Below are 14,869 nucleotides of genomic sequence, written 5' to 3' on the forward strand. Positions count from 1 at the left end.
TCGTCGAGGAATCTCCATCAGCAAACTGGATTGTACAACATAATAGAAGTATCCTATCCATCAACAGTTGCTGTCTTGAAGTGTTCTTGACATAGTTCCAAGGGCCTGATCACATTCTTGATGATTGCGCTCTGCCATACCTGAGTTGGATCTCTTGCCGTAGTGAAACACCAGCTCACAGCAGAAGCGTATTCATGTCCGCCTTCGTCGCGTACGTCATGTGACCATCTGAGTGCGGCCACAAGATCGAAAGCTTCCTTTGTTTCTCCAGTCGCAGCAGGATAGGCTTTTCGATAGGGATGGTCCTCCAAGCGCTGCGCGAAACAAAGCTCCAAAAGCAGGATACCAAGTGAATAGAAGTTGCAGTCGTCCTTGTTGGTTCTTGAATTTGGGTCAGGCTGTGAAAAGCCTTGACGTATGAACAGCTCGTGGATTGGGGAATTGGATCCATCGTCTTCGTAAGGATGGAAAAGAATATCCTCTTTTTTCAGTCTGGTGTCGAGCCATGGGGTCTCCTGAAGCTGAGCGACTGAAGAAGCGAGTAGCAATGCAACAGAGTAACGCTCACGCCGGCTCAAAGATCTGTCAGCGATGACGCTGTCGAGTGACGGTGATATCCCCATGCTAGGCCTTTTGCGCTTCCTGCTCGAATGCACATGGTATTCTTCGTCATCTTTACTTAGAATGCCTAAGCATTTCGAGCAGTTCGTGCTTCCTAACGTTTGGCATAGCTCAATGTTTCGCTTCATGTTCAGGCCTTCTCTGATTGGTGAATTTGAATTCAGTGGCGCGAAGGTAACAGTTTTTGACTTCTTCGCTATTGCTGAAGGCGGCGGATCTGTCAGCGTAACGACCGGCACTTCATTCTTAGCCATATTGGCAATTCGTCGACCACAACACTCCAATGCTGGTCCACATTGCAGCTCTCGCCATGACCACGAAGTTGGTCTTACTGATGGATCCATGGCATATGTCAGAATAAGCTCGAAAGAGGTGTCAGGTCGCGTACGGTGTTCAAGCCGGAGATGTGCGTAATGACAGGGTTGGCATAAACATTGCCATGCCCCTTGGATGGCCATGAACAACAGTTTGCATCTCCTGCGAGACTTTTTCAAAGCGTCTTCCAATGCCAGGTTTTTTTGCTTATTCACCGGGCCAGACTCTGCAAGGGCAGAGATTTCGTCGCTTGTAGTAAGAAGCTGGCGCAAGCGTTCGTTGCATTTCTCCAGCTGTTGCACCAGCCCAGTGCGAACAGACTCATTGAGACTGAATCTCATGCGAAACTTTTCGTAATCCCACTTTGCTCTTACGAGCGACTTAGTCTGTGTGCCCGATGGCAACGGACTTGGCGGGCGTTGTTGGCTTTTCGTTGGAGGTATGGTGAGTTTGTCCTGGATGGAGGTATCATTGAAAGACAATTCTTTTCTTAAAGCCTGCGCTGTTTCGTTCAAGTCGTGGATGATGTCCAGGTACAAATCGTATGAATCCTTGAGTCGCTCCTCAAGACGTTCTTGCATGACCTTGTCAGTCCAGCCTTTTCCTCCTGGCGTCCGAATCAGATACTCCACCTCCTTCGGCTCATTAATAAGCGGAAGGAGAAGCGCCTTCAAGTTCCGTCTGTACATGATATCGTGGTATTTGACGTCGTTCTTGCATTTCGTATATTCCTTCCGGATCCGCCAAAAGAAGCCTCCAATCTCGGCAACTTTGCGCCAGTGTTCGAGGCCAGAGATAATAAGGGGAAGAGCACCAAGAACAACTCCAGCGACTTCGAGACCGCTCATGATTGGAGCAAGTGCGGTGATCTCAGCAACGAAGTCTCGCTGAGGCTGATGAAGAGGCTAACTGAACGATGGTGGGGAAGGAGCGCCAGCCGAACCCCACTTTCTCAGCCCCCAACCATCAACACCTCTCCATACTCTATTGACCTTGATACTGCACCCAGCTTGCGGCTTCTGAAGACGACCTTGATTACAAAACCCCCTTGTGCAGGGCGTCATGGCGCCATCGGTGTCAGCACAATGCCGCAAATGTCTCACGAAACTGAAAGCAATCACTACGGCTGCTACAACGGAGACACACGGCTCACATCCAGGTTTCGTGGGTCGTGATCGAGTACGCGATATACTCGAAAGGCTCAGCTTATGGAGTGGCAACATAGGCGCCCTTCATCCACCTAGATCGTCGCTTTCCCTCGAAACACGCCTTCACAACGCCAGCGACGTATTGATCTTCATACTGGATCTGCTGACAGAACTTAACGATGCAATCGATGAGCGTGAGTTTCTTAGTTGATGTCTACAAAGTTGCAGGATTCTGGACTGATAAGTTCTAGTCTCTGATATCGCTTCTGGCAGGCGCGAAGGTGGAGTCGCGTTCGCCTTTGACGGGAATGCAGACGACCAGTATGAAGTAGCAGAGCTTTTGGAAGAGATTTCTCTTGCTATTGGGCGACTTTTTAAAGTCTCTACTCTCATTCGACAGGTCGCTCCTGTCGATCTATTTGAGAAAGCTCTCAGCCGAGATCGGTATCGCTTCAACAATCAGTACGACGTTGCTTACGTAGGTGAAAAATATCCCAAATTGGCTACAGAATCAGTTACTTGGCTCCGGAAAAGAATGGGCGAGGCCATCACCCGTCGGCGACACTATCTCAGTTACATCCAAGATCACCGCGCGAAGCTCGAAGGTACATCCACTCGCCGAGATACCGAGGATGAACGCGAACCACAATCCATAGGGATACAATCCTCTATAGATGACGGTGCCGTCATAGGCCTATCCTTGGATGCTGAGAGTCGGCCTGATACCTTCTTCACGGAAGTGACCACCAAGATGCAGCCGGGTGTGCTTTCGCAGGAGATGCTCCTTACTAACAGCGGAGCTGATTTTGACGAGGATGCGAAGTCATACACAACCATAACGCATTCTGTAGATGGAGATTATGAATCATCTGCTGCTATCAAGATACCAAAACTCGAAGATTTACGGAGAGACTCCGTGAGTGAAGTAGAGTGCCCTTTCTGCTTTCGTCTGAAAAAATTCAAGAGCGAGGGACAGTGGCGACGACACGTATTCTCTGATCTTCGAGCTTACGTTTGCACATTCCCCGACTGCGAAGTGGCCTATTTCGGCGACATAAACGAATGGTTTCAGCACGAAATGCAGAACCATCGAGTCCAGTTCAACTGCCAAATCTGCCGGGAAAAAACGTTTGGCCTCAGAGAAAATTACCTCGCCCACGTTCGTGACAATCATCTGGACCTACTCAACAAAAGCGATGAAAGTCTTGTTCTTGCCATCGCAAGGCAACCGCTCACCCAAATACCAACAGAGGATTGCCCTTGTTGTTCAGAGTGGACAGAACGCGCTCAGGCTTCAGTGGTAGCCTCCGGCGCGTCCGAGGGTCAGCAAGATCTGATTTGCGCTGAACCAAAGGTGTTCAGACGACATCTTGCTACTCATTTAGAACAGCTGGCTTTGTTCGCTGTTCCTTTCCCCGCAGATATGGAAAATGAAGCCGACTCAAACGCTGCTTTAGCCACGTACGATCCAAACGATCAACTGGAGGCCTTCTTTGTCAACGAAGGATCGGAAAGAAAGCCGTACACGGAAGTGCAGATAGATGAACTCACAAGGCTGCTGAGTCGTTCAGAACCCTTATGGAGCGCAGTTCCACGGACGTACGCCATACTTCGAACAGTAAACCGTCTTGAACTTCTACAGGAGTTCATCAAGGCGGACCTTTCAGACTATTACATCCCTTACACAGAGCATCATCTTCGTCGCACTGGCTTTAATGGTGATTCCGAAGCTTTTTTCGAAGCGCAGAAGCTGGTACTAACAAAATCAGCTCAAAGGAGTGTGCTTATGGGACGCCACTGCTACTTTCATGACCACAAAGAGTCTATACAATTTCGAAATGAGAGGCAGCTGAACTACGGCGGCTCGTCCTCAGTGGAAGTGGTGACAAGCTTGGACGACGCCAAAGTTTACGTGAGAAAAGTCAGATTACGATCTCGAACAGAGAAAACAGAGACTCAAGATATGCAAGCCTCAATCACGGAAATCAAAATCTTGCGACGTCTTCGACACCCAAACATCATACAATATGTTGGCAGCTTCACAGATGCCAGTAGCATTGGCTGTATTCTAAGTCCTGCTGCTGAAGAGAACTTGGACGAATATCTTACCCATCCCGAAGCTCGGAGACTGCGAATGTTCTTTGGGTGCTTGACGAATGCGGTCGCGTATCTACACGATCAGGGGGTAGTACACAACGATATAAAGCCGAGCCATGTCCTCGTATGTGGTGACCTCGTGTCTTTGACAGGGTTCTCGTTGTCGTTGGATCTTGCTATTTCAGATGACGGCATGGTACACGGAAAGCCGGTGGCATATACGCGCCAGTATTGCGCACCCGAGACATTCAACCATGAAACACGAGGGCCAAAAGTGGACATCTGGAACTTAGGCCTTGTCTTTGCGCAGATGTTCATCAAACTTAAAGTACAACTACAAGGGGAAATTCAGTCTGAGTTTGCTGCGGATTTACCTGAGAAGTTGACTTTACTTGAGGAGCTAGGAAGTCGATCGGATAATGTACTGCTTGATTGGATACGCCCAATGTTGTCCGTACAGCAACACCTGCGTCCGAGCGCATCTGCTTTAGCGGCTTCCATCCGGGCAGCTCAAGTTGATGGCAATGATGCAGTCTTCTTCGCACCGTGCTGTAGTTCTCAAGATGATGATGAAGACGAAAATTCAAATCCAGTCATCGAACAAGATCTAGACGCTGTCACGAACAATTCAGATGGTGTTGAGGCCGTTGGTTCTACTCTTGATGACCACATCATTGATTTGAGGGGCATCTTCGAATTGCGCAACTCTGAGATATATACTGAGGGCGAAATTGGCACAATAGCAAACTCTCTGAGACGATCGAAGCCGCAGTGGGGAGATTTCCCACGTACATATGTCGTTCTCAGGATGATTGGCCGTTTAGATCTTCTTGATGGTCTTATTGCCGATGGCTACTCCGATTTCTGGATTCCATATACAGATCGTGGGCTTCCAAAGATGATACCAGCCGATGTTAGGCAGCCTTTCATTGACACTCAACGATTGGTACTGTCGCAGTCGATAGAGCTCAAGAGAGACCAACATGCACACTTCGACCACAAAGATGAACGAGTACCCTTCGATGTCATGGAGACTCTAGGATCCGGCAGTTTCGGACATATTAGCAGAGCAATAAGTCGGTTCGATCACAAAGAGTACGCCCTGCGAAGATGGCCCCGAGACAAACGCAAGAAGGATGCAGAGAAGGCAGAGATTAACCGGACTGTCAACGAAATTAAGGTGCTCAGGCATCTCAATCACCGACATATCGTTACATTTGCTGGAAGCTACACGGACCTCAAATTCATTAGCTGCGTTGTAGCTCCTGTTGCCGAAATGGACCTGGGTCAGTATCTAGACCGGGTCCAAGCCACCGACTACCGAACTCTTCAATCATTCTTCGGGTGCTTAGCTATAGCTGTACAGTATCTGCACGACAAGAAGATCAGGCATGGTGACATAAGAGCAGGAGCAATCCTTGTTCATGGGGGTACAGTGCAGTTGAGCTCATTCGGTTCAGCTTACGATTTCACCAATGCTGTCGACAGTACCACTACGGTCCCGCAGGCATATTCACTTCGCACATGCGCACCTGAACTTGTGTACTTGGTGCACCAGATGGGTGATACGAAGTCTGACATTTGGAGTCTGGGCGTTGTGTTCCTGGACATGGTTGTTGCTTTGAAGGGCAAGAGACTGGATGACACAAACGCATATTTCCAACAACATGGATCTAAGGATATACATATCCATGCGAACATTGCAGCGTTGTCAGACTATCTCGAGGAGCTCGGAAAAAACGGAGAAGCCATCGGCAATCCACCTCTAGCCTGGATTCCCGATATGCTCTCGGAGGACTCCGATCTGCGACTAGATGCACCGAATCTGGTGAAGCGCATTGCTGGGGCCGGTATGACTTATCACAATCCTTTCTTTGGAGGATGCTGTCTGCCTTGAGATGATTGATTGTGGGTCGGATATAAAGGCTCATGATAGCGTGGCCCTGCAACTCGAGTGCTGTATAGATCGCAGGCAATAGCGTTTGTTCATGTACCTGGTTGGAGTTTAATCAGATGGACCTGATCTGGCTGAAGAGGCTCTTCAGGGCAGTCGGTCGAAGTCATAACTCGTCAAATTGCGATACTGAACGCGATATCTCGATGATTTCAGCTCGGAAATGTTCATGGCCTCGCAATTTTTGATGAAGCTCAGGTATTGAGTGGAGTGGACGAACTGCTGATTGGGAAGGATGTCGCAGTAGCCACTTGTCATGATGCCTGAGTCGGCCTGCCTGCATCGCTCAGCCTCACCTGCCCCACACCTACCTTTTCAACCGGCTGTGCACGCGCAGTCACTGACAGTAAATGTGACAGGAAGTCGGATCAGATGTTTTGATAAGAGATATAAAGTGCAGCTTCTGAAGAGGGATGTTGCAGTCTTGAGCACAGAACGAAGCGATTCCACATTCTAGGAGGACACTAACCGCATTTGGACATAATCGATGTCTCGAGTATCTCGTCTTCGGCATGCCACAGGCATTGTAGCGAAACATGCTCTCCCGGAAAGGCTCCCAAAAGTAACACAAAAACTCATTGTAGACACGAAGCAGAATTTTTCTGGACAACGTCCGCCTCAATGTCCACCTACAAGCGCTCCAAGGCACAACAAACCCTCGAAACACCCATCTGAAACCTCAACCGTCGAGCATATCGTGAAGTACAGCCGGCTCAGGCGCGCGCCAGCGGAGACCGCAAACAGCAGTTACGAATGCTAACGAACGGTAGGACATGGCCAACCCTTGTTGTGCATATGGGAGTGGACGTTGACGTTTGACGGAAGCTGTCCGTCTTCGTTCCGTTGCGGCTATGTACTCGCAGAAGAGTGGAAAGTGCCTCATGTATACAGCGCAGAACAAGGAACTCCCGGTAGATTGAGCGGAAGTGCACAACCTGAGTTCAACAGGCAAACTTGACACTTGGAGTCCCTGGGTCTTGGGAACAAAGCAGATGTGGTGTTGCAATAGCATTACGTAGATAAAATATTTTCGCTAACTCAATGCACAGTATACACAATGACGTCTACAGTTACAAGCTGCGCTTCAACAAAGAAACCAATCGCGTACACGCATGCTTGATATCGTGCCTCGTGCCATGGCATGCCCAAGTCACTGTTATCCCTGATGCGCTGAAATGCTGATGGGGTACTCAAAAGAAACGCTAGAGGTAGGAAACACTGAACGCCGTCAGGACTGTCATCTCAGTACTGAATTCTTCCGGCCCATGTCCAGGATCTCTGAAGGTACTGTGCTTCGTGTGCTGAAGCGTACTTCTGTGCCTGGGTGTTGCTTGAAGATGGGTGCTGTGCCAACTGATGTGTTGGTTTGATGGCGTTGGTGCTTGATATCTTTGCCGGCAAGCCCGCCGGTTTGTTTGTAGGTCTTTGGCACAGGAGGCATCTCGGGGACCACGTCGCCGTTCATGTCTTCTGAGTAGGCGGAGCTTTGCGTCATGCGGTACTGTTCCCTAAGCTTCTGCTCCTCAACGCGGTTTGATTGCTGGTTCACCCATGAGTTGATGGTACGGAAACGAGGCACTGATGATCGGTTCGTCATAAAGCTGTCACGTCCCAAAGGCTGGTTCATTGTGTCGCGGTTGGGATCATGGGGGGTTTGTGGTGCCTGAGAGTTGGTCCAGCTGAATCTACTGGCCATACCGCCGAGTCCAGGTCGTTGCGAGATGGACGGGCGGTTCGACATAAACTGTTTGAATGTTGGAGGCGCCGGTTGTCGAGGTGCTACTTGCTGCTGTTGCATGTACTCATCGTCATCGTCCATGGACCTGGTATTGTGTGTCGAGTCGCTGCTTCGTTGGCCCTGCATTCCAAGAACAGTGGAAGATGGCGCGGCGCTATTGTTGCGTTTGTGGGAGTTCATTCGCGATGGTGGATCTTCAAGAAGGAAGCTTTGCTGCGTCTTGTCGGAGGAGCCGTTGCGGAAACTGAATCATGTCAATTGTGAGGTGCAAGGTGAGAGTAAAATGAACATACCTATCGCTGCGGCCCAGAGGCTGTACGCGAGTTTGTGACGAGAGAGAACCGGATCGAGTGCCCATGGCAGCTGGTGGAGGAGGGTAGACTGCGTCATTCCTGACAGAATACCTCTGCTCAAGATTTTGCTTATTATCCCAATCGTACTTTGAGCCGGATCCCTGACCAACACGCCTTGTTACCTGGTTCTTGCCTTGTCTGACTACATCCGAGAACGACAGTCCCCGCCTGCGCATTGTGTAGAAAGCCAACACAAGCATCACGACAATAATCGTAGCACCTAGTCCCAGTCAGTAGCCGTCGCACATCCATGATTCTATGTGACTCACCGATTGAGCCAGCAGCAATGAGGAGATGCTCTGTTGTCTGCGATATGCGTCCGTTACCACCGCCATTGTGGTGAGGCTTTGGGGGTGGTTGCAGAGACACAACAACGGTCTCCGTAGGATCGTTGTCTGCCAAGGCTCCAACAGTAGCCAGGGTTTGCGACAGTGTCATCGTGATCAGTAGCTGTTATCGTCAGTTCCTGCATGCACGTTGCGTATCCCAAACTGATCGTACCGGTGGGGGTCCTCCAGATGGTGGCGTGGCAGTCGTGAAAGGCGTTCGAAAGTCATCCTCATCGTCACTGTCGTTCCCATCGTCCGTAGTAGTAGGTTGCTGTCTCTTCGTGTACGACCGTGACAATATCTGATCGATGGTTGGTGTGGGTGTCGCATTGGACCCGGCCTCCTGTTCATCCCCAGTAACACTATCCCTCTCCACAACCACATATTCCACCTTTTCGTTCCATCTGCGAGGCTTCGGCGAGATCATCTTTGCGCGATATACGATAGGTCGAATAGGGTAGGGCCCTCTCAGTCTTCCTGCCGCTTAATCGCTCCACCAAACAACATCTGCAGATCGACCAGCGGTAGAGATTTCGATCGAATGAAGGGAATGTACAGTCTCGAGCCTGCTAAGACCGCCACCAGGGTGGTATGAAATGAATGTTGGGGTGAACGAAAGTACGGAGTATGATATTAGCAACAACAGCCCGCCTGCGGAACGAAAGACAAAAAGGAAGCAAGTCAGCAGAAACGCAGCGAAAGGCTGGGCGAACGCTCTGGACGAGACATGTTCATGCGACAGCGCGAGGGGTGCATTTGAGAAAGTGCATGAATGACGCTAGCATCTGGTCCCTTCTGAACCCATGTCGGTTTGAGGGTCGACCCGAGATGTGAACGAGCCCCTAGGAGCGTCTACAGCTCCAAACGGCAATCTGGAGGGTCTAAAGAGCAGCTAATACACTGAAAAGGGGTATGATGAGCGACGATATGAGGCAAACATATGAAGCGGGTCCTGAGCGCTCGTCTTGGAGTTGTCTCAAGTCATGGTGGTCGCGTTTCAACACCCGCATCCGGCACGCTTGGTGGCCCATGGTGCAGATCAGACGCCACAGGGGGCATCGTGAGACCTGCGAAAGCTCTGCCATGATTGGGCTTGCTATGAAGTCGTTCGAGCTGTCATAATGCTGCTATGTCTCCCCAATCATTCCCCGCATAAGATGCACCTTATTACAGACAGTCCTCGGAGAATTGTGATATTGCGAAGGTTGCTGAGCAGCCTCGTGATGCCAATACGACGACCCAGCCACACTTGTGAAAAATTGCTGCGCCTCACCTAAAGCCTCGGCCCCACCAGGCTTCCGCGTGTTACGGCGGTGCGAAGCGTCTGGCCGAGGCGTCCAAAAGTCGACGTTATGCAAAAGTCGCAGACGTTCTGTAGACATCGGTTTGGGCACACACTCTCATCATTGTGCGGTCGCGGGGAAATGTGAGGGTCTACGAGCAGTGGCCACGAAGGATGCCAATGTCAGCAGCGATCTGGTTTTGTCTGTCAGCACGGCCGAAGACTTAAGAGAAAGCCCAAGCGAGCGCCGAGCAGTTCGGATCGTGCGGCTGTGCTTGGCCATCGTTATGACCGAACAGGCCGTCACAGCCGGCCGAGCTGATGTTCGTCCTATGGGTGGCTTAGGGCTGAGTTGAGCTCGAGGCTTCGTTGGCTGCTCAGCCCCTCAGGATGGAGTGGGTTTGTCAAGTCATTAGGACGGATCAGGGCGCTGTTAGTAAGTGAGCTGAGAGTTGATAAAGTCGATTGATGTTCCTGTGTTCGTTCGCTCTTTCCTCCACCTAATTCACGACTTACGTCAACCGCCTGCATCCTTCCAGCTACCCCGCCTTACACAACGTTCAACTTCAAGACAACACTTTTCAGTTTATATCCGTACCTAAAACACATAAATCATGTCTGGATACGATCAATATAATCAGGGCTACGGCCAGCAGCAGCAATACCCGCCACAAGGCCACAGCCCATACCCTCAACAGGGTGGGTACGACCAGGGCGGCTATCAGCAGCAAGGTTACCAGCAACCTCAGCAGCAGTATGGCCAGCAGGGATACGGGGACCAACAAGGCCACAACTCACAATACGGTCCCCCTGCGCAAGGTGGCTTCCAGCACGGCCAGCAAGTAGGCCAATATGGCGACTACAATCAGCAGCAGCAGCAAGGGTCAGTACAAGACGTCCAATGTTTCGAAACAACAGCTTTTTCTGACATCACGTTCAGGCAATACGGCCAACCCCAGCAGGGAGGCTACCCCGGCTCTCAACCACAGAACCAGTTCCCTCAGCAGGGTTCTTACGGTCAGGACCAATACCCACATGCCCAGAACGCCTACAGCCAGCCTGGACAGCCGCAGCAGTACGGTTCTAGCGACCCAGCTATGCAGCAAGAGGGTGACCGAGGTCTTTTGGGCGCTATGGGTGGTGGTGCTGCCGGATACTTTGGCGGCAACAAGATGGGTGGCCACGGCATTCTGGGTGCCATAGCAGGTGCCGTGCTCGGCAGCAAGCTCGAAGACCACAACAAGAAGCCTAAGCACAACCAGCATGGCGGCTACAACGGGCACTAAGTACTGATCCTGGTTCCCGTTTTTTTTGGGGTTCGGCATCTGAATATTGTGGCGTTTTGGGAACCCCACGATTGTGTATAGGCATTCTTTTTACGACCTCGGAATCACGCCTTGGGTGTAGATATTGTTACTCGGCGTTTAGGATGAATGACAACCACGATCGATCGCAATACACAAAACTTGCTCTCAGCCTCATTTTATCGCAAACAGACGAGCTTTTCTAGATTGTAACACCATTGATGTCGAAACAGCTACCGCCACCGACGAAACATGTTCGTACATGGGCTGGTCAACGATGTTATTGGAGGAAAGATTGAAATCCACGGAAATTGTTGTTCGCGGGAAGCTAAAACATTTTGGGGCAATTTCTCAGGCGCGAACATCAACTTGAATTTCGACTCTTGTAATATACTGCCGTGCGAACTTGACACGACATCGTGCTCGCTAATCACCAGAGCTGCAGGTACCCGCGATCGACTGACCATCGACTCACACGCCCTACATCCGTCACCAGCACAGAACGTCAACATTGTTTCGTTGGTCAATTGATCTTACTTGGAGCCTCTTGCTCTATCATCAGCGGCATGCATCACCTTGACTGCAACCTCTGAGCACGTTTGCGGCACATAACCCACCACGGCAGTAAACTACCGAGCTGTTCTTCGTGCCGCCTTTCTCGTCACTGCATACCGAACACACAATACAACCTCGACCGAAATCCACGATCCTTGTTAGATCGCATCGTACTATCATCGTACTACCTAATGTGGACTGAAAAGCGACTTGGAAGCATGATTGTACGAATGTGGAGTGACATGTCAACATGTCAATCTATGTGACGGGGCGAATGTAACACCTGCAATATACGGAAACGGCGTTGGGAATCACATATATCTCAGTGATGACGGACACAGGTGCGGCTAAGCCTTCATCTGCACTATACCGACGGGGCCAAAGGTTCAGACGGAGTCGTTTCACTATCCTGAGCCCTATCTGTCGTTACATTGCGTGCAGCTTACGAAAGCTCGTCTCAGAGTATACTGTCTACAGCTGAAACACAACCTCACCAACTATATGCCTACTGCTCTTTCCTAGCATCGCAGTGAAAGTCCCCTTCTCAATCTTCCACTTCTGCGCCACGATATCCCACATACTAACATCACGCCTTTGTAGCGTGAACTCGATATCCTTGGTCTCTCCCGGCTGCAAGAAGACTTTCGAGAACCCACGAAGCTGCTTGACAGGACTATTCGCAGCTTCCGGGTACCCAAGATACAACTGTGCGACCTCAGCGCCTGCAACATCTCCAGTGTTTGTGATGCTGGCCTTGAACGATAGTAACTCATCGTACAAGTCAGCCGGCCCACCTTCGACTGTCGGACCGTTGGCGTAAGTCGAGACATTGAGCGGGCTCGCCGTCAAGGTCAAGTTTCCGTACTCGAACGTCGTGTACGACAGTCCGTAACCAAACTCGTAGCGTGGCTCGATACCGGCCTGATCAAAGTGGCGGTAGTCGATATACAGACCCTCGGTGTAGTCGCACTCGCAGCACGGGCAGATTTCACCATTGTAATCACTCTCGTTTTTGGCGATGGTGTACACCAGCTTGCCGCTCGGATTCACATCGCCAAACAGCACATCCATTATCGAGTGCCCGGACTCCTGCCCCAGGGTCCCCGCATTCAGGACAGCCGTGACATTGGGATGCTCAATCCAGGCGTCCACAAGACGCACACCGGCGTTATTCATGACGACGATGGTGTTGTTGCAGTACGTCGCTAAGTCATTGACGAGCTTATCGCCAACGGGATCGCGCAGGGAGCGTCGGTCGGCGCCTTCTTTGGCGAAGGCGTTGATGAATACTAGGCATTGCTCGGACTGTTCTGCATAGCCTTGCACTGATACGCCGGTTACTGCGAAGAAGCCGGCGCCGGTTGCTGGGGGAGGTGTGACGGTGTGGTTGTCGGAGAGGATGTAGCGGAAGTCGAAACCATTGACCGATGATGCGCGCTGGGTGAGTGCGTCGAGAGGGGAGACGAGGAAGCCCACTGGCGCGGTGCCGCTGCCGCCGCCGGAGCCGAGGTGGGAAGCGTATGTCTCTCCCAGATAATCTCCGAAGTTCAATAGTGGCTGTGGTCCGAAGCCTAGGTTTGCTGCGTTGAGGCCGAAGACTGCGATTTGAGTGACGTTTTTGAATGGCAGTGTGTTGCGTTTGTTCTTGAGCAGGACAATGGATTCGCTGGCGGCTTTGCGAATCAATTCGCGGCTCGAAGGCTTGCGGATAATCTTGGACTCAACTTCTTCTATGTTGGGGTATTCGTCCTGTCGTATGTTGAGGTTGAGCTGAGTTGCGACGATGCGAAGGGCATGCTCCCTTATGATCTCCTCTGAGATAGTGCCGTTCTGGAGTAAGGCAGTGATGTTTCCGAGGTCGTAGCCGGAGTTCCAATCAAGACCGTTGATCAAGCCCCTGGTACGGTTGACAGGTGCTGTTGCATCTGGGACAATTAAACCTGATAAAGTCAACTTATGCATTGTTCCATTTATGCGAACGAGTTCGTACCTTTGAAGCCAAGCTCACCCTTCAATACTGTGTTCTGAATATGCTCATTTTCGCAGCCAATCGTGCCGTTGACGCGGTTCATGACACACATGACAGATCCCATGCCTTCCTTGACTGCGTCGTACCACGGCCATAGGTAAAGCTCATGGAGTGTACGATCGTCCATGTTACTCGAGGTACGGTTCTCAGCGCTTCCAGATGCTGTGCGGTTCGTCTCCTGTTCATTGGCTGGAATCAATCAGCATCATGTACTTCATCACGTCAAGTACTGCTTTCCTACCCAGATAGTGTTTGCCCGAAGCAATGACATTTTGCTGCTGAATAGCTTTGACCCCAACGCCAAACATCTTGCCATTGAGCCATGGATCAGAGCCCCAGCCTTCGAACAGTCGAGAGCCATAGACGCTCCTTCCAAGTGGGCCTGTCGTAGGACCGAGCATCATGGCATAACCTTTTTCGCGGAACTCCAATGCCATAGCTGCATGCTGAGCTTCGACGAGCGATAGGTCCCATGAGCCAGCGAGTGTCTGCGGTGTGACCCACCCTGATACACCTTTGCCTCCAGCCACACCAAGGGGGCCTATTAAGAGGAGTCAGGGACTGTTGTACTTATTGAGTGGGGCATTGACTTACCATCTGTCACCGTGAAAGGTAGATACCCTGGTGCAACGCCATTTCGAACAGTTATGTTTGCGAGCTCTTGAGTGGTCCAAGAGGATACCAGCTCCTCTGCAGCTTTATAAGCAGCATCCCAATCGTGGTATGGCTGTTGGGCAAGCGTCGTGGGCAACAAAAAGAGAGCGGCAACGATAGCACTGTACGCAGAAGCAGTGCGTGAGAACATACTCGCTACGATATTTAGCTTGATTGCTGTGACTCTCCTCCAGGAGCTGCGAATTTTTGCTTAAAGTATCATCCCGGTTGCCATCTTCCCGCTGTGTTCTCCGCATGTTATTGCCGAGCCTGCCCTCAAGATGACGGTCATTGTCAATACTTCGTCTTCCGCGGCAGACATCATGCCGAATGAAGAACATAGATGTCTTGGTCTTCGCGATGCTGGTCTTGAATGCAGCATTCTGCTGTGTCGCCTTACCCCAGAGGGCCGTCCCCGCATGTCGGCAAGTTTCCCCACATTCCTTCAAGTGGACCGGTTTCAGCTGCGTGGTAGTTGGGTCACCCTCAG

General features: G+C 51.0%; 6 protein-coding genes across 6 annotated transcripts; 3 read left to right on the forward strand and 3 right to left on the reverse strand.

The window, feature by feature from the left end:
• Positions 1 to 53: 53 nt before the first annotated feature.
• On the reverse strand, positions 54 to 1,784 carry BU25DRAFT_487328 (uncharacterized protein; the record flags this gene model as incomplete). Its single annotated transcript, XM_033711266.1, has 1 exon — positions 54 to 1,784. One exon carries the CDS (start codon positions 1,782 to 1,784, stop codon positions 54 to 56), a length of 1,731 nt encoding a protein of 576 aa, XP_033567124.1.
• Positions 1,785 to 1,998: 214 nt separating this feature from the next.
• BU25DRAFT_382886 (uncharacterized protein) lies at positions 1,999 to 3,653 on the forward strand (the record flags this gene model as incomplete). The annotated part of the gene is made up of 3 exons (XM_033704258.1): positions 1,999 to 2,278; positions 2,465 to 2,689; positions 2,777 to 3,653. Coding segments are annotated over 3 exons (1,380 nt in total), but the record flags the coding sequence as incomplete, so codon positions are not given.
• A 1,555-nt stretch (positions 3,654 to 5,208) lies between these two features.
• Positions 5,209 to 6,177, forward strand: BU25DRAFT_382887 (kinase-like protein; the record flags this gene model as incomplete). The annotated part of the gene is made up of 1 exon (XM_033704259.1): positions 5,209 to 6,177. One exon carries the CDS (start codon positions 5,209 to 5,211, stop codon positions 6,076 to 6,078), a length of 870 nt encoding a protein of 289 aa, XP_033567126.1. The 3' UTR covers positions 6,079 to 6,177.
• A 1,082-nt stretch (positions 6,178 to 7,259) lies between these two features.
• On the reverse strand, positions 7,260 to 9,082 carry BU25DRAFT_86188 (uncharacterized protein). The gene is made up of 4 exons (XM_033712184.1): positions 8,728 to 9,082; positions 8,496 to 8,676; positions 8,167 to 8,446; positions 7,260 to 8,117 (listed from the first exon to the last, which is right to left on the reverse strand). The coding sequence occupies exons 1-4, from the start codon at positions 8,980 to 8,982 to the stop codon at positions 7,373 to 7,375; spliced, it is 1,461 nt and encodes a 486-aa protein (XP_033567127.1). The 5' UTR covers positions 8,983 to 9,082; the 3' UTR covers positions 7,260 to 7,372.
• Positions 9,083 to 10,451: 1,369 nt separating this feature from the next.
• Positions 10,452 to 11,123, forward strand: BU25DRAFT_454099 (uncharacterized protein; the record flags this gene model as incomplete). The annotated part of the gene is made up of 2 exons (XM_033709849.1): positions 10,452 to 10,720; positions 10,778 to 11,123. The coding sequence occupies 2 exons, from the start codon at positions 10,452 to 10,454 to the stop codon at positions 11,121 to 11,123; spliced, it is 615 nt and encodes a 204-aa protein (XP_033567128.1).
• A 1,044-nt stretch (positions 11,124 to 12,167) lies between these two features.
• On the reverse strand, positions 12,168 to 14,530 carry BU25DRAFT_329842 (glycoside hydrolase family 3 protein; the record flags this gene model as incomplete). Its single annotated transcript, XM_033702331.1, has 3 exons — positions 12,168 to 13,636; positions 13,687 to 13,887; positions 14,296 to 14,530. The coding sequence occupies 3 exons, from the start codon at positions 14,528 to 14,530 to the stop codon at positions 12,168 to 12,170; spliced, it is 1,905 nt and encodes a 634-aa protein (XP_033567129.1).
• Positions 14,531 to 14,869: the final 339 nt, after the last annotated feature.

Source organism: Macroventuria anomochaeta (genome assembly GCF_010093625.1).
Source record: "Macroventuria anomochaeta strain CBS 525.71 unplaced genomic scaffold BU25scaffold_2, whole genome shotgun sequence".
NCBI lineage: Eukaryota > Fungi > Ascomycota > Dothideomycetes > Pleosporales > Didymellaceae > Macroventuria > Macroventuria anomochaeta.